The 22227-nt window shown below is 35.9% G+C and overlaps 1 protein-coding gene across 1 annotated transcript; it reads left to right on the forward strand.

Moving 5' to 3' along the window:
- Window positions 1–11050: 11050 nt before the first annotated feature.
- On the forward strand, window positions 11051–16992 carry LOC128364306 (GTPase IMAP family member 8-like). Its single transcript, XM_053324850.1, has 3 exons — window positions 11051–11090; window positions 11458–12074; window positions 14770–16992. The coding sequence occupies exons 1-3, from the start codon at window positions 11051–11053 to the stop codon at window positions 16990–16992; spliced, it is 2880 nt and encodes a 959-aa protein (XP_053180825.1).
- Window positions 16993–22227: the final 5235 nt, after the last annotated feature.

A 22227-nucleotide genomic window follows, 5' to 3' on the forward strand; every position in this document is an offset into this window, starting at 1 on the left:
GAGAGGGCATTGTAGCCGATACTGTAAGCACCCAAAATTAACATAAAAACCTTCATTAAACCACATTTTAACCAATTTGAACATTACATATGATCATCTCATAATAAGGTGAATAATAATAATAATGATAATAATAATGATAATAATAATAATATTAATAATGATAATGAGGTGACTTCTATCACCCAAATCTGCTTGTTAAATGAATCACAACCTGAATTAAAGAAGTTCAAGAACAAACTTAGCAGCTCATGTCTCAGCTAGAAAGAAGCTGAACATCACACAGCTTCATACTGACTTAAACCATCTTTTATCAGCATGATTCAACATTCACACTTCATGTAATGGTCATAACAGAGCTGAAGAATTATCCTGATTAGTATTTATTTAATTATGCTGAACTTCAACTTAAGTAGTTGAAAAGTAACTGAAAATGTTGAATAAATTAACATAGAACAAAAACATAGATAACCTAATTTATCTGTCCTTCTGGTTTAGATAAGTTAACACAGACATGTTCACTTTTAGCTGTGAGTTAGCATTAATTAGCAAGTTCTCAGTTGGAAGCACAAGTCTTTATGCTTTTTTTGTTTCTCTTTATTCCTCAAACCACACAAACATTTTCTTGCAAAGGGAACCAAGTAAATTTTAACAGTAGTTTGCACATGTGTTAGCCAAACTTGATGCAATTCAACACTAAAATAGTCTTCTTACCTCAAAGGTGCATGCTGGGCTGTGTTCGAAACCGTATACTACATACTTCCATACTACATACTTCTATAATACTTCCATCCTACACACTAAAGGACCAGATAGTAAGCAGACCGTTTACAGTGTAGTAAACTACACGATAACCCACAATGCATTTGGTTCCTACTCGAGCTGAAATCATCAGGCTGAAGCTGATTTCATTTTAGCTCTAACTCTGTAAATAAACCACTTTATCCACATTTCTAACCTTTTTAGGAAGAAAGTAAAGTAGCCCTTTAGATCCACAATGTGATGCTAATTAGTCCAAATAACACCTGTTTAAAGTTTTGTTCCTGAGAATTCGGAGCCGCTCAAGTTAGCCGTAGCGAGTAACGCACTTCCGGTTATTTTCACAAAAATAAAACACCCGTTGTCTTTTATTATTAAGAAACGAACGATAGAATTGGAGCTTTTATTTTGAAAACAGGAAGCGAACATACCCTCGCTGTAGCTAACTTGTAACCACCGAGGTGGTGATCTGTGACGTTTGTATTTTTTTTTTTTTTTTCAGAAGTTGCTTTGCATCTTGGGTAATGTGAGTGTGAGTAGTCAGCTCTTGATACTCTGCATTTCTGGAGAATCTAGTAAACCATCCAGGAACTTCTCACATAGGATACTCTAAATCACATACTACGCAGTTGAAACACACCATAGACATATATATAGACGCCGCATTGACTGTGGAGAGGCGTGCCTAAAGCGCCGCCATCTTGGTACAGGACTAGCAGAGGCAATAGTGCATGTATATCTATGGAGGTAAGAGATACTCCACAGTTTCAAAGTAGAATTATTCACTGAAATCTCGACCGTTTTCCAAACGGTTTGATTTGTTAAAAACGTGTCTATCTATCTATCTATCTATCTATCTATCTATCTATCTATCTATCTGTCTGTCTGTCTGACATTTGTAACAAACAACCCGTATGAATATATGTTGACAATTGAGTAATTTTATTTATTTATTTATTTTTATTACAATTGAGTGATGTATGATCACTTTTTAATAGTGCAAACACGTCATTCCTCTATAGACATAATGCGCTGCAGGAGCGAGTGGCCCTGTACCAAGATGGCCGCCGTGTAGGCACGTTGCTCCAATCGGCAGCAGCAGTCAATGCCGTAGAGGGATACATTTCCTGGTTTGTTTTCATGACAGGTCAATGTGGGTTCTCATATGCCTGCTGCTTAGAATTAAAATGTGAAAACAACAACTTGTCTACCCTAATTGTAATTCATAAAGTAGCCTACATTTTACTAAACTTCTTTGTCAGATTATGTTTCAACTTGTTTATGCAAACATGTGGACGTAAGACAATCTCACTCTTACAATGATAAAACTGACGATGAGTAAAGAGTGTGTTCTTGTTCCTCTTTATTTCAATTGGGCAAGATCATAACCTCCTTGACAGAGGTGATAACATGTCTGAACAGCACTGGCATACTATTGTATTGCTGTGTCTCTTAGTGTGTTTATATATAAGTGCTTTTTTATTTCAGCAATTTAGCGTTTTTATTTTTATTTTTATTTTTACTTTTCATTTTGGACTGCAGATTGTAATACATACATTCATCAAACCAGTAGTGTCATGTCTTCTGCTATCCATATATTTTCAAGATTCCTGAAGTATATACAGTTTGGGAGAGATTAGGTGCATGTTTAGTGTTTTTATTAATCTTTTGACTGTATTGAATGCTTTGAAACAGTGAACTAGTGATGAAAAAATGGTTTGAAATATGTGCCAACCGAAACTGAATCTGAATTACATAATTTGAATTTGTATTGTTCAATTTGAATCATTGCATTGAAAAACTGGCAACAAATGACCACTGTGTCATGTGCTCAAAAACGAAGGTGCTGATTGGCCGAAGAGGCGTCCTGTATATATCTGCGCTCGATTGCTCGGCCTTAACTACTTGTTACAGAAAATTGAATTTGAATTGTGAGAACTGAATGTTCAGTTCCAAACTAATACATTCAATTTCAAATGATACAATTCACATCCAGTTTTTCCATGCAATGATTCAAATTGAACAATACAAATTCAAATTATGTGATTCAGATTCAGTTTCTGGTGGCACATATTTCAGCCCATACAATATCTGCTTCACAACTTTAATATTGCTTTTATTTGACTGTGTGTGTGTGTGTGTGTGAGACCATGAGTTGATCTGTACCTCAACAAAATAAAGCAATTATGCAACTTTCCTGCTTTGGCTTGTTGCATCACTTTGGCAGATTGTCATGGTACTCATTACAGATCATATTGTCATAATATGCATTACAGACCGTTTCAGTTTTGCAAGCTTTCAGACAACATGACAAATAAACAAAAATGAATAAATAAATATGTTTTTAAAAAAAGAAAGCAGACAAATACACAGAGGATAATCCCCTGCTCTGAAGATTATTGTTTTAATGTACATAGAGTAACCTATAGCCTAATAAGTTGATGACTGTTATTTTGTCACCTTGTTTAATATCTGACTGAAACATTATCTGGACAAAAACAAAATATGAACATTGGTAGCTACATGGTAGTTGTGTATATAATACTATATTTTTCCACTGACTGATTTGCTCTTTTTTCAACTTTGCATCTTCACATGATCTTCTCATGAATCTCCAACATTTTACTGCAGCAGTCAACGGGTTTGTAATCCACAGCCGAAAAAGTAAAACTTACCTTTAATGATTATTTTCTGACAGCAGATCTGTGTTTATGTTGTCTGACTGAAGTTTTTACTGTTGAGTTTTGTGCATTTGAAAACAGAAATATTTTGTGACAAGAAATAAACTTTCAAATTATTGAATATATTAATACTGTATTATTATATATGTAAATATTAGTAATAATTACAATCAATCAGCAGTTACTTCAATAAAAAACAGAATAACAAAGCTATTGCTAGAGCTGAAAGTACCACCAGATGGCGCCACAGCCTGAGTTCTGTGAGAATGAGGACATGTCTAATTCACAGACCAGACAAAAGTTGTTTCACAAGGTTTTTGTAAGACGTTAAAAGACAATAAGGTTGGAAACGATTGATTTCACCTCTAACAATGTGTTCTATATTGTAAACGCTTGTTATATTATTCAATCTGAAAAATAATTAAAGCTGTCACATGTGGTTTGACATGTGACACATTCAGGGACCTGTAGGTTTTGCACGTGTTTGCGTGTGAAGCATGTACCAACATTCACAATGGATGTTTTTATCCAGACTTGAAGACGTGCGATATGGTCTAGAATAAACACAAAACACAAATCAACCTGGAAACCATACAACAAAGACATCTACATTTATTAAATTAAAAAAGGACACTTCCTAACGTCAGATTTTACATGAAAATAATCAGTTCTCAAACTCAGATGCGGATTTCCAGTTTAGTCTCTACTGGCCTGATTTACTAAAGGTCTGCGTGTGTTAAAACGTGTGCAAACTTGACATCACCCGCAAAAATTATACAAGCTGATTTATTGACGCTGCGCACTGAGGTTTGCGTCTTTCAACTGTGCACGATAATACGTGCTGTTCATTTAATAGTTTACCATAATGAATGAAATTTTAGGCGTTTTAACCCCAGTGTCTAAAATACAGAGAGGAGAAAATGTAAACATGTTATTTAGCACACGCATTGTGATTTACCACACCTGAAGGTAATGTTGCTGCGGTAACTGTGTCTATAAATAAGTTTGAAGGACAGGTATTAACCTGCTGTTACTATGGAGACGAGGAGACGGAGACAGCATCGACTTTGTCACTAATAATCTCCATATGTGGGTTTTTCTGGTAATATTAGTTTTTGTTCTAACTTAATATATTAGTTAACTTCTTCCACTAGAACCTGATCACATTTATAATCAATATATTAGTTAACCTCTTCCACTAGAACCTGATCACATTTATAATCAATATATTAGTTAACCTCTTCCACTAGAACCTGATCACATTTATAATCAATATATTAGTTAACCTCTTCCACTAGAACCTGATCACATTTATAATCAATATATTAGTTAACTTCTTCCACTAGAACCTGATCACATTTCATTTTGTTTACCATTAAGACACAAAACCCTCATTTAAATACTGATGTCTGCTCATGTTGCTCCTGTTTTCATTTACACGTATTCTTCGTAGATCACCTGCAAAACGCACACAAACTAAACATGTAATCTATAGCACTGTGCACGCTATTTAGTAGCCTACTTTTTATTTGAGATCTTAGTAAATCAGGCCCTAAGTTTCTGCTGGGAGAATTTGACATTGTTTTTACATTAAAAGGATTCGAGGCAAGACATCATGAAACAGCCTAACGTTACGTTAATTAACTGCTGTCATCTGATGTTTTGTCATATTATATTAGCTAAATAAATCTTACTTAGGCTGGACAAACTGCATGAATGTACAAATATGATCTCCATATATAGAGATCTTTAGTCATCTGTTAATAAGGATAGTGATTCCTTATTACTTTTATAAACAATACGATCTGTGATAGATTTATATTGTAATAGGCTTCAAGTAGTGACATAACAGGAATAAAAGTGTCTGCCATCACATGCTGCAACTAGGAAAGTAAATGTGTTATAATGACAGTCTATGGTCTTTATGGATAATTTGTGTGGAAATAAAGTGATTGTGCAAATGGAAAAAATATGTGTGAGATTATGATGTATGCATATGTGCAAGGATTTAAATATTATTTTTAATTCCGTGTACTTCTACAGGGGGAAAGATGAAGAGACAAAGACAAGTTTTAACGACACCTTGCAGTGTGGGCGGACAAACACTGTCAAGTAACGGGACCTCTTGGGACCTCTTGGGAGAAGAGGGAAATGTTCACTTTCGTTTATGTGGAGAGACTGTGGCGCAGTAAGGAAAAGTTCATCCGGTGAGTAAATTCAACTAATTACTACAAAATATCAACGAATAGACGAGTCTAAACGAGTAGAAATGAACTCTGACAGACTTTAGCTCAAGTAAAAAAACACAAACTTCCGAAAGTATTTCCAATGTTTGAAACGGAAATAAAACAAACAGTTAGCAAAAAAACAACAACCGTGATGATCATTTCAAACGCTGTAATCGGGCAACGGGCTGAGAAAAAAAGGGTCTGTGCGACTCTAGTAGCGTTTGAATAGTATGGAGTTAGATTTGTTTCATAATGTTGTGTGTGTGCAGATCGACAATCTGTGTGTAAATGTGTAATCTGTAAATATAAACACCTTCCACAAATACAAAAAAAAGATTTGTATACTCACAAAAATATTTTGCAAATATAAAACGGATCTGCAAATACACAAACAAATTCCACAAATATAAAAAATACATTAAATTAATTTACAAATAAATGAAAAGCATTTGTGAATATCTTCCTAACATTTACAACTTTCAAACAGGCATTTGTGAACTCAGTTTTTATTTGTGAATGGAAAAAACATTTGTGGATCTCAGTTCTACGCTTGTGGATTTGCTTTTTACACACACGGAGTTTTGAAACAAACTTTCCGCCGGTCCGAACGAAAATCCACTCGTATCACTCGGCTATTTTCGGATAGCAAATGATCGCCTACTGGTGACGTCATTTCCGCATATCAAAGTAAGAGCACGCAGTCTTTCTATGAGCTTTTAAAAAATTTTTATCAGCGATAAGTGACGTGCATTCATGGTTTCATGTTAATGTCATACAGTGATTATTAGTGTGTGTTTATTTGTTCTATGTATATTATCTAGCACACACTTTCATATACATTTCTGTTTGAGTATGAAAGGCACCAGGATGCTTGTGGGCAACATTCAGCTCTCTAAAGCGGTGGCTTGGCTGCTTCTTCAGTAAGCAGTTATCAGCCACCTCATCCTTTATATTTTTCATGTATTCTTTCAGATGGGTAAAAGTCACAACGCACTTCACATCTTATTAGTAGTGTACTCTTACTAATGTAGTTTTAATGTCTATGTGTAAGCATTCATGTTGCGGGCTGGGAGAACGAACAGGGTGCAGGATTTTATACATTGCAAATATGATTAAGATGCATTGTAAATAGACCAGAAGTCATAACAATCCAACCTGTAAAGAGGGCCCCTGTAGAAGATGCTGGTGACTGACATCCAGACATCTCTTCACAACCTTTCAATACTAGTGTAATCAGTAGAAAATGATGGAGTTTAAGATTTAGACATTTTCAGCACAGCATTTAAAAGACAAGTTTTTTATCGTTAAACAATAATAAAAATAATAATAATAATGATAATATATTTTGCATTTGTATTCATTCTGTTTTATGAATAGCTGTGTTTATTTTTTGTTTATTTTTTATTATTGTTTAACGATAAAAATTGTCTGAACGTTGCCCACAAGCATCCTGGTGCCTTTCATACTCAAACAGAAATGTATATGAAAGTGTGTGCTAGATAATATACATAGAACAAATAAACACACACTAATAATCACTGTATGACATTAACATGAAACCATGAATGCACGTCACTTATCGCTGATAAAAACTTAAAAAAGCTCCTAGATAGACTGCGTGCTCTTACTTTGATATGCGGAAATGACGTCACCAGTAGGCGATCGCTTGCTATCCGAAAATGTCCGAGTGATACGAGTGGATTTTCGTTCGGACCGGCGGAAAGTTTGTTTCAAAACTCCGTGTGTGTAAAAAGCAAATCCACAAGCGTAGAACTGAGATCCACAAATGTTTTTTCCATTCACAAATAAAAACTGAGTTCACAAATGCTTTTCATTTATTTGTAAATTAATTTAATGTATTTTTTATATTTGTGGAATTTGTTTGTGTATTTGCAGATCCGTTTTATATTTGCAAAATATTTTTGTGAGTATACAAATCTTTTTTTTGTATTTGTGGAAGGTGTTTATATTTACAGATTACACATTTACACACAGATTGTCGATCTGCACACACACAACATTATGAAACAAATCTAACTCCACAGAATAGTTTTAAATCAGATCATCCACTCAACCTTGAAACTGCCATTTCAGATATGTTAACTTCGCACCAACCAGGAAGAGAAATAGTCAGGATTAAATGTGATTGTCTCAACCTGCCAAGGTTTAATGTGATTCTATTACCTATAATTAAAATTAAAGATCATACATTAATGACAGAACTATCCAAAGTACATTAAACCTATTAAAATAAAAGCATTTGGAGCTGTAGAATAAGTGTTTCTCTCAGACAGACTGGCTCACAAAATAATTAAAGTTGTATAAAAATAATTTTTAGAAAAGAACAACAACAATAGGCCTAATTTATTTATTTTTAGGGGTACTGAGATCAAATTTAGGGATGCTTAAGCATTATATTAGATTTCCTATTACACTTCACTGACCAGCTATTGGATAGTTTGGGTCTTGAGGTGTAAGGAGAGGTACGCCCTGTAGACATGTAGATTTTTCTACATAAAGAAAAAAGTAGACTGTTTCAGAATCCCTGTCAGGTTTATTTTTTGTAGATTTGGTCTATTTGCACCCCTGGTTTGTACCATCATAGTAAACCCAACAGCTGAAAACAATCTACTATAAGAAGCACTATAGCAGACATACAACTGATGACAACAGCAACACGTTCAGGCAGGTGCAGCATGTTCAGAGGGATGTTGCACGAAACCTAGATAGCAGATTAATAGGTGTTTGAAGAGGATATAATGATTCTAGTTTTCTTTTTTATTATTTAAAAAACGATATAATGTATATATTTTGTTTGTTTTTGGTCTGAAGAAGCCAAAAGAATCTAGTCCTATAATAGTAATGGTAATAAAGAACAGGGTCATGTGATTGACCTACAGTTTAACATTCAGAGTAGTTTTCTGTGCTGTTATAGTAACTGAATTCAGTCTGATGTTAACATTTACCTTTGAAACCAGAGGACATGACGCTATTTTACAATCCATACTTTTAATTTGTGCACCATCAGTAAAAATCAGTTTAACAAAAATGAAACCTGCTGAAACTGTCTTACATTTCTTTATTTGGTGTGATTTTCTCTCGTGTTGCTCATAATACTAAGTTTCCACACAGAAACTTCATCTGTGTCACAGTTTTATTTTACAGTCAAACTGCAGATTAAAGGAGTGTGACTGTTGCTGTTAGGTTTGAGTTTGTTTTATGGGTATGTAAACAAGGACAGCCATCTTGAAATATAAGGGTATTTGATTCACATATGATTCCTTTCTTCTAATATTTCTTAGTCTACTCACCTGAAAGTGTTACTGCGTCATTTCACCTTCAAACTCACTGAAATGACGCAGTAACACTTTCAGGTGAGTAGACTAAGAAATATTAGAAGAAAGGAAATATGTATTTTTGGCTTAAACAAAACAGAGGATCCAACAGTGACAAAACAGAAAACCAAGATTACACAAGGGGTGATTACAAACAGGACACAAGTGAGTAAAACCAGAGGAAACATAGGAAATAAAGACAATACACACTAGCAGAAAACCTTTCAAAATAAAACAGGAACTAAAACACAACAGAAACTTCAGGCAGGATGTGACAGAACTGATATTCCTGACACACAATCAGCTCAGGTATATAACACTATAACAATACCATGTTCACTTCAGCTACAGTGTTAATTAGTTTGGGTCTATGAAGCTGAAATGGACTAAACAATTAGCAGAAAACAAATCACATTCTGTATTTTTGGTGTTTTCAGTCTGTTTGATCTGAGAAAATCCAGTTTCTGTGAAATACTTATATCTCTTATTATATTTTTTTCTATCAATGGTAAATCTGCCATTTTAGATTCCAGTGGTAAAACAGAACTAGGAAGAGGAGTTATATAAAATAAAAATAGACACTTTTACATATTTTTAAAGGCTACAGACTATCTCATACACTGAAGGCAAACATTGTCAGCTTTATATAGTCACCAACCCATCCATCATGTTGGATTTTTGGGTCTTAAAGTTTAAACTTTGTTCCTCTGAAGTTCAAGAATCACAACTAGAGGTTCTTCTCTTCCATATCAGGCCAATGTACAAAGTTGTTTTGCAGCCATTTTGTTGGACCTTTATTAAATCATATCTATTACCTGTGTGTGAATAAGTGAAATATTTTGTGCACTTTTCTTCTTTTAGATTAATGAACTCGGTTGTTGTTCTGCAGTGAATCAGTCTCTGATGTTTCCAGCAGAGTGACATCATGGCGGCTGAATCTGGTGAGTCCAGTCAGACATTAATCTGGAGTTTCTCAGGCTTCTTCATGTCAGTATTTGGGTATAACTGGGTAACTCAGTGTTCATGTTTTTGTTCAGTTAATAGAATATTGACAGAAATGTAACCGCAGCATAATATCTCCTCTGTTAATGTAAATGAAAGTATTTTGATCAGTGGGTGTCCTTCATATTGTCAGATTAAAAAAAATCCTCCCATTATATAACTGAATAAAAGGTCAAAGCATAAAAATATTGAACCAAGATAAAACAGATTTAACAAAAACTCAACACAACAGGAGAGAATTTAAGGGAGGACTGTTTTATTAAGCTGCCTTCATTTGATCTTAGTGTACCTAATAAACTAGCAGCTAAGTTTATATGTTGAAAAACTTGAATCTGTTTAAGTAAATGTTTCCACTGTAGTAGTGAAATGTGATGGCCAAGAGAACTCAACTAACTGTAGTCTTACATAAGGAAACACAAGCAAGATCAGAAACATGTCTACTACTTTAACACATATTACATTATCACAACTGATATGAATAAATAAAACACAAGCAAATGAAGAAACACATTCATTATTTTGAGAAGACACACAGCGAAAAGCAGTGCGTTAGAAATACAACCTTCCTACAATCACTTCAAGTCAAACAGAAGATAGATGGTGTGAATAGAATTTCAGAGGACATCGTTTATTTTAGTTTTAGTACTCTGTTTGCATTATTCCAATCTTTTGTAGAGCTGGGAAAACAAATCGTTTCTACTGATACATTTTTGAGTTAGGGACATACAAGATCTTCCAAGAAATAGACATAGCCTTTCACTCTCACACCAGGAAGTTTGAATGTTATGTTCCCTCAGTATACCTGGGTCCAGACCTTTATATATATCAAAACTTTGGAGTTCATCAGGTTTGTTAGTTTTAGTAAAACATACTGTATGTGTGTTTTATAATGAATAGTTATGTTTTTGGGCTCTATTAAAATTATACACCAACAATCACAGCACAGCTAATGTACTCACGTTACTGTCATAAACAGGCAGATTAGAGAAAATGTGAATAAATGAATTTGTCTTTGTTTATATTTACAGTCAAAGGTGTGCATAAAATGAAGCGCAGCAGCAGCTATGACATTCTGCCACCTGACAGTGAGTCAAACTGAATGTATATGTGTGTGTGTGTGTGTGTGTGTGTGTGTGTGTGTGTGTGTGTTCACACCACCACTGCAACAGTAGATGAATGTGTAGTACTTGATCTTACTGTATCCCACTTTAATTATCGCCTGTCATTTACTTTGTATCTTGGAAAGAAGGTCAGATAATTTAATTACTGAATATCAGACTGTTCTGTGTAACTGCCATATTTATATTCTTAAATTCACTGTGAATATGATTACCTGAAAACTGAATGAATGGCTGACAGATTCTCTAACAGTTGACTAAGCTTCCTCTCTGATGTGAGTTTATCCTCTTGGATTAAATTCACATTTTGTTGACTTTTTCCTCCTTTTTCCAGTGTCTGAGCTGAGGGTTGTTCTGCTGGGGAACAGCTGGTCTGAGAAGAGTTCAGTTGGGAACTTCATACTGGGAGAAACTGTGTTCAACAAAGCACCTTCAGGCTGTGTGAGAATCAGTGGACCACTGGAAGAGGAGAAGAAATTAGTTGTCATCAACACTCCAGATCTGATGTTTCCCAGCATTTCTTCTAAAGAAGAGTTTTTAAAAGAATGTGCGAAACAGTCAGATCCTGGACCTCATGTGTTCCTACTGGTTATAAAGCCTGAAGACTTCACTGAGGAACACAAACTGAGACTCTGTACAGTTCTTGGAGAGTATAGTGATCAATCATTTGATCATTCACTGATACTGATATCAACACCCAGAGAAGGAGGCTTAAGATTCATGAAGAAACATGAGCAACAACCACCCTTAAAAGAGATGATCAGAAAGTGCAGATACAGATACATGATGCTGAACGACCTTGAACGTCCAGAGCTGTTAACACGTTTGGGGCAAATTGCCAAAGAAAACAATGGAGAACATCTGAGCTATGACGTGTTTGAAGACACAACAGCTACTTTACCGGGTGATCATCAGAGCCAGAAGAAAAGACCAACTCGTATCTCAGAGGCTGTTAAAGCTGCTGGTAAGTACAGGAACAATCCTGACAAGGTGATGAAAACATAAATCCTTCTCTTTGATTAAATTGCAAATCAATGATGTCCTCTTTTAACAGGTCTGCGTGGGGCTACAGAAAACACTCTGCCACTCTCACTACCAGGGAAACCCCCTTTTTCTCACAGTAAGTAAAGTGGCAACTTTGTAACAATATTAACACAAAAACTTTTCACAACCCTTTATTATTAAGACATAAAAATAAAAACAATGTTATGTGAGTTTCTTCTTCCATTCATATTTAACAACTTTGTATTTGCGAAGTACAGTCTGGAGGAGAACAGTAGTGTTTTCTGTAATGGCACTGACCGCTGTCATAAAACTCACAAACTGTTATAGTTTTGAAAAAGGTTAACTTTAATGTCTCTCGCTGCCATCAAATCTTTCTTTGAAGCAGTTTTAATCAATATTTTTATAACTCCACAGTCTTCACTGACAAAGTGTGATGTGTTTGTGTCTCTTTTGGAGAAAAAGCTGAAGAAAACAAAAACACCACTGTACTCTATCTGCTCAGCATCAAACAGCAAACAGACACAGTTATCTGTAGACTAGCTGGTGAACATAGTGAAGCATTTAGCAGCTTTAAGAGTCAGACAGTCTGTCTAGTTGTTTTGTAGCATGATAACAGATTGATATAAGCTTAGGTTGACAGTGAGTGTGGTGGAGTTTAGTAGCTTTGTAAATAACAGAATATGAGCTCAGTAGTTTAGAGGAGTTGCCCAGAACGAAGCAACGCCCAGGGGAATTACACTGCTTAACCAATGTAGGCCCTATCACTACACTACTCAAATGAGTACTTAATATTGAGTATATGTTGTATTAGTTTAGTTATTTAAGAGTGATTAATTGATTGATACAACCACTGAACATCTATGAAGGCATCGTAATGAGTGTGTTAGATGAACCAGGAAAAACTTCACAACACAAGAACTTAATTCACAATTAAAATGTCATGCAAACATTGCTGGGAAGGTAGATCAGAATGACTGGAAGACACTAGCCACAATGACTCCCAAATGATTATGATTACTTTAAAGGAAAGAGACATGAAAAAGAGCCAAATTGACTTAATTAAGATAAAGAATTCCTAAACATGAGATATAATTTGGTCATAATGAAGCACTAATAATTGTGCTTCATAAATACATATCTTGTCAAGATGCTTTAAGTTGATCAGTCTTTTGATACTTTGAAATTAGGTTTGAAGTTTGATAGTATTTTATCAAATTTAAAGTCCGTGTAAAGTAAGAATAAATATGTGTTCTGAATTTGACATACCACAGAAAAGTGTGTTGTTAACCACCCTGCTAAATTGATGATTGATTAAAAAAATAAAAATCACCAAATATATGAAATTAGGCTTCAAAGTTGTATAAAACCCAGCCTTTTTCTCTGCTCCCAAACACTGTGGGAGTGACCGCCAAGTTCGCTGAAGCCCTGCCCCCTACCAAGTGTCACTTGTCAACTCTTACCTTTCCTGCATTTCACACAAGTACTTTGAAAAAACTTGAACAGCAGCAACCCCTCCTCCCTCCTATGTCCCACCCCCACACTCCCTTCCCCCCTCCGCACTACAATACTTTTTCCCCGTGTGAGCGGCTTTTGTTGGTCATTGTCAATCGCTCCTGTCTGTTTACGGCTATCTCCGTGGATCATGGATGTATTATATCGTGGATCCACAACAGACTCTCTTCCGCATTACGTAATCTTATTACAAACAGACAGGTCGCTCTGCCAATCATATCATTCGGACCGAATGATATGATTGGTCAGGTTTGCACAGAATATTATGAGAATGGAATAATGATGAGTTTCTATGCCTGGTGAATCTCTCATTTTAGAGTGCCACTACCTTATTAATAGCATTTTAACCTAAACAAAAAAAATTGTAAAAATGTAACAAAGATAAGGGTCGTTTTAAGATAGAATGACAAATGGATGTATTGCATATATGTTAGGAGAGGCTTTTCTTTGATTGAGTTGATATTTGAAGTACATCATAATACCCAGGTTATTGGTGGACCCCCAGATGACTAAACATATCTTATGGGGTGTAGACAAGTGAAGTGATTTCAGGCTCAGAATGAGTTTATGTCCAAGATACAACAAACCTTTTATGTGTGATCACTGCGATAATTAAAATTATTTTATATATTTCTGTCTATGTTTTATTACAGCCTCTGCATTCAGGATTGTGCTGTTGGGAAAAAGTGAGGATAAAAAAACAAAGATTGGTAACTTGATCATTGGGTACCAAGGTTTTCATCAATATCATTCACCAACCATGCAGTGTGTGGCCACCTGTGGAAAGTGGAAAGAAAAACCAGTCACAGTAGTAAAGACTGCAGACATGTTCAGTATGACTGAGGACACTGTGAGAAGAGAAGTGGAGAAGTGTGGGACTCTTTGTCCCCCTGGACCGAATGTTCTGCTGCTGTTAGTGAAGCCTTCTGAGTTCACTGAGAAGGACGGAGAAAGACTGAAGTTCATCCTGAGTTTGTTTGGTCAAGATGCTTTTAAACACTCCATGGTCATCATCACACATGAGAAGGTGGAAATGGGTGTTCCTGTTAATGACCTCCTTCAATACTGTGAGGGAAGACACTACAACATGTTTGAAGATAACTATGGATCGTTAATGGAGAAGATTGAGGAAACAGCAAATAAAAACAATGAACCCCCCCTGCCTCCATGTGGACTCCTCAAACCATCTTTAAACCTGGTTCTGTGTGGGAGGAAAGGAGCAGGGAAGACTTCAGCAGCCAAGGCCATTTTAGGTCAGACAGAGCTTTATTCAGTCTCCAACTCATCAAAGTGTGTTAAACATCAGGGAGATGTGTGTGGACGTTGGGTTTCTCTGGTGGAGCTGCCTGCCTTGTATGGAAAACCTCAGGAGGCAGTGATGGATAAATCATTCAGGTGTATCTCCCTCTGTGATCCTGAGGGTGTCCATGCCTTCATCCTGGTCCTACCTGTGGGTCCCCTCACTGATGAAGACAAGGGAGAATTAAAGACCATCCAGAACATGTTCAGCTCTCGAGTCAATGACTTCACCATGATTCTGTTCACTGTGGAGTCAGATCCTACAGCTCCAGCTGTTGATGACTTTGTAAAAGAAAACAGAGAGATCCAAGAGCTCTGTCAGAGCTGTGGAGGAAGATATGTTGTTTTCAACATCAAGAACAACCATCAGACCTCTGAGATGTTTGCTACTGTGGAGAAGATGAACACTGAAGGATCCAGATGCTTCACAAAGGACATGTTCACCAAGGTTCAGATGGAGAAGGTTACAAGACTTAAAGCTGAACTGCAAAATATGACACAAAGAAGTGATGATGAAAATCAGAGCAGAGAGAGTCTCAGAATAGTGCTGATTGGGAAGACTGGCAATGGAAAGAGTGCAACTGGAAACACTATTTTGGGAGGAAATCATTTTAAATCCGCAGGCAGCTCAAAATCAGTGACCAAGTCATGTCAGAAAGCAACAGGAGAGGTTGAGGGGCAGCAAGTTGTGGTAGTCGACACCCCCGGCTTATTCGACACGACTCTGTCCAATGATGCCGTTCAACAAGAGCTTCTGAAATGCATCAGCTGGTTGGCTCCTGGACCTCATGTAATCTTACTGGTACTGCAGATTGGTCGATTTACAAAAGAGGAAAAAGACACTGTAGAGCTGATCAAGAAATATTTTGGCAAGAATGCAGGAGAATTCATCATCATCATCTTCACCAGAGGAGATGATCTCAGTCAGTCAATCAAGGATTACATTGAAGACTCTGATGACTTGTTGAGAAAACTGATAAATGACTGTGGAGGGAGATACCAGGTCTTCAATAATAAGAACCAGAAAGACCACACACAAGTCAGAGAGCTGTTGTCAAAGTCTAACAAAATGGTGAAGGAAAATGGTGGCAGTTGCTACACCAGTGAGATGTTCCAAGAGGCCGAAGCAGCCATACAGAAGGAAGTAGAGAGGATCCTGGAGGAGAAGGAAGAAGAGATGAAGAGGAAACAGCAGGAACTTCAAGCCAAACATGAAGAAGAAATGCAAAATTTGAGAAGGAAAATGGAAGAGAAGATTTCAGAAATTGACAATGAACGAAAAGCAAAGGTGAAACAGCTTAAGGACATGAAAGAAAATATCAAGAAGGAGGAAGAGGACAGAATGAAAGAACAAGAAACAAGAAATAAAGAGGACAAGGAGAAGAAAGAGCAGGAAGAAATGAAACGAAAGGAGTGGGAACAAAAATATGAAGCTCTTGAAATAAAAACAAAATTTGAATCAGAGGAAAAAGAAACCAGGCTGGAACAGAGTAGAGAAGAAATGAGAAAAGAACGAGAGGCCTGGGAGATAAAACAGAAAGAGTGGTGGGACAAACGATATCAAGAAGATGAAGAGAGACGACAGGAGGAGCAGAGAAGAATAAAAAAGCTCAAAGACGAATATGATCAAGAAAGAGAAAAATATGAAAAGAAAAGAAAAGAAGACGATCAAATCAGGAAAGACCAGGAGGAGAAAGAGAAAAAAGAATTAGAGGAGAACTACAAGAAGAAAATGGATGACATGAAGAAGAAATATGAAGAGGAGGCCAGAAAACAGGCAGAAGAGTTCAATGAGTTCAGACGGAAGTACACCACAGACTTTGCAGCGTTGGTAGACAAGCACATGGAGGAAATGCAGGAACTGAAGTGTAAACAGGACAGGCAAATGCAAGAGACAGAAGGGAGGCAGAGCAAAGAGATCCAACTGTTACAAAATCTTTCAAGTCACAAAGAAAAACATCTAAAAGGAGAAATTGATGAATTGAAGAAAAAACATGATCAAGAAATTCAAGAACTGAAACAGAAATACAAAGACAAATGTATCATCCTCTGAAGTTCCCACTGATTGAACTCTTTGTCATTATTAGCATGAACATCATTTACTAGCAGTTAGTCTGCAAGTATCTGTATCATGAGACACTGTCTCCAATTAAACTGTTTTAAGAATACTTGATTGATCATGAACAAGCTTGACAATGTTCAATAGGGAACCAAGACAACCAAGAAACTTCTCTGACATTCAATGAAACGAATAATCATGTCCCTGCCATGCTAATGGGAGTTTCTCTCAGCATCCATCTATTCTATTTTCTCCATGATAAAGGTCTTTACTTATATGTACTGTATTTGAATATATTGATATTTGAACTGTTTAATTGGATGGCAGCATGGTTTACGCTTTAGAAAGACAAGGACAAAAAACATTTTATTCCTTTTTTATGTAATTTTTTAAATAAGCTATCACATTATTTTCATTTATTGACAGTGGTGTGTTGAAAACCACAAACATTGTTTTTGCTGTTTGCATATAGTTGTTTATAGATACTGTGGCTAACTAGGAACAGATGTTTTTACTCTGCTTCACAGTCAATAAATGAGCTGACTGAATTATCCACAAACCAAACTGGACATGAAACCAGAAACCTCAGAGGGCCAAATAGCATAAGGGTTCCAAGTATCCATTGTATTTTTTAAAGTTTTGTATTATAGTTTTAAATATATTTTTCTACAGTATCTTACAGTATTTAGAAACAAAAAGCAAAATGCTACACAAGCATCTCATGATTATGTCTTCACCCCCCATAAGTGTTCATATCAGAAATAAACTAACAAAAGCAGTAATTTGGTGTCATGAGGTGGAGTTTGTAGTCGAACTTTATATTTGAAATGTCTGTTATAGAACAATGCATTTTTCCTCTTTTTTTTAGAGATAGAAACTCATAACTGTAGTGTTAGTACAGGAACATGCAGACTTGTCTCTACTTTTCTGCCACTAGAGAGCAGTAGAGAGGTGCTGTTGATATTCTGCAGGATGTAAAGGCTAAAGCAGGATTCAACCAACAGGTCCTAGGATAAAATCTATCATTTTATAAAGAGAAAAAGTAGTGGATGATTGACAATTGGTGACACAGCCTGTGTTCTCTGTTGCCTGTTGATTCACTCCATGGTCACTTCAAGATTATGTAAAATAAGGATGCAATTTAGGGTACATCAATAAATCACATTATTACAAATTTAAAATGGCTGATAATGTTGCTTTTGTCCTTCAAGAAGCTGCAGTGTAGGCCTAATGTAAAGCTGTTCCACACACATTTAAAATGGGAGGGAGGCTGCAGATTGGACACAGCAGGAGAGAGCTGATTGGTTTCTGCTGTAACATTTGCTGATAAATATTTAAACATTTATTTTTAGACATTTTTGTATTTCTAAATACTTGTTTTACAGATTATTCTATTAAATTTGGTATTTTTTGCTATTATATCCGTCTTACGATGTTCATGATCCTGACCTCTGCTGGAGTTTGATTGTTGTAATTTTCCACTCAGAAATATACTTTCAGTAGCAGACACATTATGTAACTGATGTCATTTTGTCAAACCTCTTTCACACATTTTTGTACTTTTTTTTGATAGTTTCTATTGATGTATGATGTCACTTAAATAATTATATGTATAAATGTGATTTGAGCAGAAAAGGTTAATTCTTGTGCCTTATTTTAGAAAGTGTACACACGGTTCATTAGGGACAAAAACGTTTGGATCAAAAGTGAGAGATTTACACATAATGCTATAAATGCGGCATACACAAACACACACACACACACACATTTTTCAATACACACATCCATACCACACGCTGACACGCATACCAACACAACCAGGTCATATTAGCTGCAACCACATTTTTCACTGGTCTGCTGTGCTTCATAATACAGCACAAACAGGAACACCGCATTGTATTCTTCAATAGGTAAAATATGGCTAAATGGCGCCATCTAGTGGAAGAAAATACAAACTACTTTATTTTTTGCCAATGCTAAAAAAATTGGCAGGATGATAAAAAAAATATCCAGCCCAAATTTATGAAGACAATAAAAATGAAAAGCCATGTCCCTTGTGGGGCAAAAGGGTTAAATAAATTACAACAATGTTTTGATAACTGAACTGATTTTAAGTGATATTTCATACAAAAATAATGAACATTAGTGTTTTTTCTTGTCTTATACGTGAAATAAACTTAAATCTTATATCTTAAAAGAAAAAAATGTAGTAGTTTAGTAGTTTACACTACTTTATATACAGTTAGCTAGTTTACACTACTTTATATACAGTTAGCTAGTTTATACTACTTTATATACAGTTAGCTAGTTTATACTACTTTATATACAGTTAGCTAGTTTACACTACTTTATATACAGTTAGCTAGTTTATACTACTTTATATACAGTTAGCTAGTGTACACTACTTTATATACAGTTAGCTAGTTTAGTCCAGTGGTTCCCAACCTAGGGGTGGGGCCCCTCCAAAGGGTCAGCAGATAAATGTGAGGGCTGCTGAGATGATTAATGGGAAAGAAGAAAAAACAAAGTTCTGATACACAAATGTGTTTTCAGTTTTTGGACTTTTTCTCTAATCTTTGATTTTTGCTGAAATATTGGATCATTTGAACATTTATTGAAATGAAAGCATGTAAAAAGTTTAGAGGGAAAAATCAGTATTTGGTGGAGCTGTTAACAACTCATAGGCATCTGAAATGTGAGCCGACTACACACTGCTGACTGGTTTCATCTTTAACAATGTGTTGTATTATAAAAGCTTGTTATATTTTCCATTGTGTCAAATCTGCATCTGAAAAGTAACTAATGCTGTTAAATAAATGTAGTGGAGTAGAAAGTAGCATCACATGGAAATACTACAGTAAAGTACTAGTACCTCAAACTGTACTACAGTAAAGTACAAGTACCACAAACTGTACTGCAGTAAAGTACAAGTACCACAAACTGTACTACAGTAAAGTACAAGTACCTCAAACTGTACTACAGTAAAGTACAAGTACCACAAACTGTACTGCAGTAAAGTACAAGTACCACAAACTGTACTACAGTAAAGTACAAGTACCTCAAACTGTACTGCAGTAAAGTACAAATACCCCAAAATTGTACTTAATTACAATACTTTGGTATTGCTTAGTTACTGCCCATCACTGTCTAAAATTTGCTCAAAGTGAAAACAAGACTCTGACTTGTTAGAGACACAGAGACTTCCTGCAAACTGTTCACAAACAAATATTTTACATTCCGAATGGATGTTTCCTTATCTCTGTTTCACCTAATTTTCATGTAAATCAGCTTGTTGAAACCTGCATCTAATCTGTCACTTAACACTTTGTCAATGACTCTCAGCCTGTTTTCTTCTCTGATTACCACAAAAGAGAAATGTAACTCTAACAGACTCTGCTACAGGCTCACTTTCTGCATGATTCTGCTGATTTTAGAAAAACAAGTTTACTTTTTTATTTTAAAAGTAGCCTAAACAAACCATTTGATCTCCATCCTGTCAGGAAGCTTCTCCTGTGTTCACACCTTTTTAGGTCTGTGTGTTGTCGTATGTTAATCAGTTTCAGAGTGAGTGTGGTTTCATTACTGACACTCCTCTGGCTCCCTGAACAGGCCTGAACCAGCCGGAGAATGTGGACAATGTCGGCTCTGCCTGACTCCGGGGCGATGATCACAGGTCAGAGCTCTAAGCCTGCATGCCGAGGCAAACTGGTGCTGTGACTTCACTGTAGGGAAATCTTCCACTTCAGTATTCTGCAGCACAGTGACAACCTCAAACAGTAAATCTAATGCATTCATATTTTCAGTTTGGTAAAAGAAAAACAAGAATTGGCGGTAAAACTGTGAAGAAATGGTTAAATCATTCCTGATACTCTTTTCTGAGGAGTATTCTACCTTTTAATATACTTCTAGGCAGTTTAAATAGTGCTTCCAAATCCTCAAGTCTCCGCCCTGCTCTTGACATTCAAGGATTTTTAAGATGTGTTTGTTTACTGCGTGACAAAGTACTCAGAGATACTCAGTAAAAGGAGAAATATCACACTGTAAAAATGCTCCAGTATAAGTCAAGGTGAACTCTTAAAATTTACTTTGAAAAATGTACTTTTACTATCAAAAGTCAAAAGTGCACATTATGCAGAATCTTTCCATTAATATATATATACACATTAAAATTACTGCTTTTAATTTTATAGCTGTGTAGCGCTTGAGTAAATGTATTTAGTTAATTTAAACTACAGTGTTTCTTAGATGCATTACATTCATTCATCAACATATTTATTTTGTGAGAAAAAAACAGAGTCAGTGCTATCTGCATCATTCACGTAAATGTTGTGAAATGAAGATATAAATGATAAAAGTCTGTAAAACTGAAGTACAGCAGGATCCTTCTGCAGCAGGTGTGTCGTTTGGTGGAATTTCAGCTGCAGTTGAACCCATATAAGGACAGCAACACCATCACTTCACAATACTCACTATCTACACAAAGTTTGGTGACAAAACAAGAATTAGTGATAAAATTCTGCTAAAAATCAAACATTTAAGAATATGTTTAGTCTTTATTATTCTGTAGCTCACTTTAGAGCATTTTGTTTTCATCCAGTATATTTATATACAGCTAAAAGATGGCGCACACTCCCTGATTTAGTGATATACAGTATAACGCCCAACAGAGTCTCCAAATCGTTCAATCTTGTCCCGTAGATGCTCGACATGTCTGGATTTGGAGGGTCTGTATCTTTGATGTGTCACATTTTTATCAACTTATCAGTTACATTGCGAGTTAAATCAGAACCTGGAAAGTCTCTGGTACCTGCATCCTTTAAGTAAATGAAAGGAAATAAAAGAATAAATCATCACAGTCTGTAAAACTCAAATACAGCAGGTCTTCAGTTGATCTCACTGCAGCTGGTGTGTCAGTCAGTGAGATTTTAGCTGAAGTTAAGTCCATACAAGGACAGATGGGAAGAAGCTTCAGTCTGATAGCAGGGGGGGGGGGGTGCGGTCACATCTGGGGAGGACGGCCCCCGGAAATCTGACAAGCATTCTCAGGTGCCGCCTTAAAATCCTGACTTGTGATTGGCCGATTGCCAAGTTAGAGGTGAAAACAGAGAAAGATTTTGAGGTCGTTGTTTGGCCAAAAAAGAACATTTTTATTGCTTAACGAAATCTTTCATGAATGAAACATGAACACTTGTGTGGTTGTAACTGAAAATGCAGACATGCCTGTGCAGG

This window comes from Scomber japonicus, chromosome 9 (assembly GCF_027409825.1).
Source record: "Scomber japonicus isolate fScoJap1 chromosome 9, fScoJap1.pri, whole genome shotgun sequence".
NCBI lineage: Eukaryota > Metazoa > Chordata > Actinopteri > Scombriformes > Scombridae > Scomber > Scomber japonicus.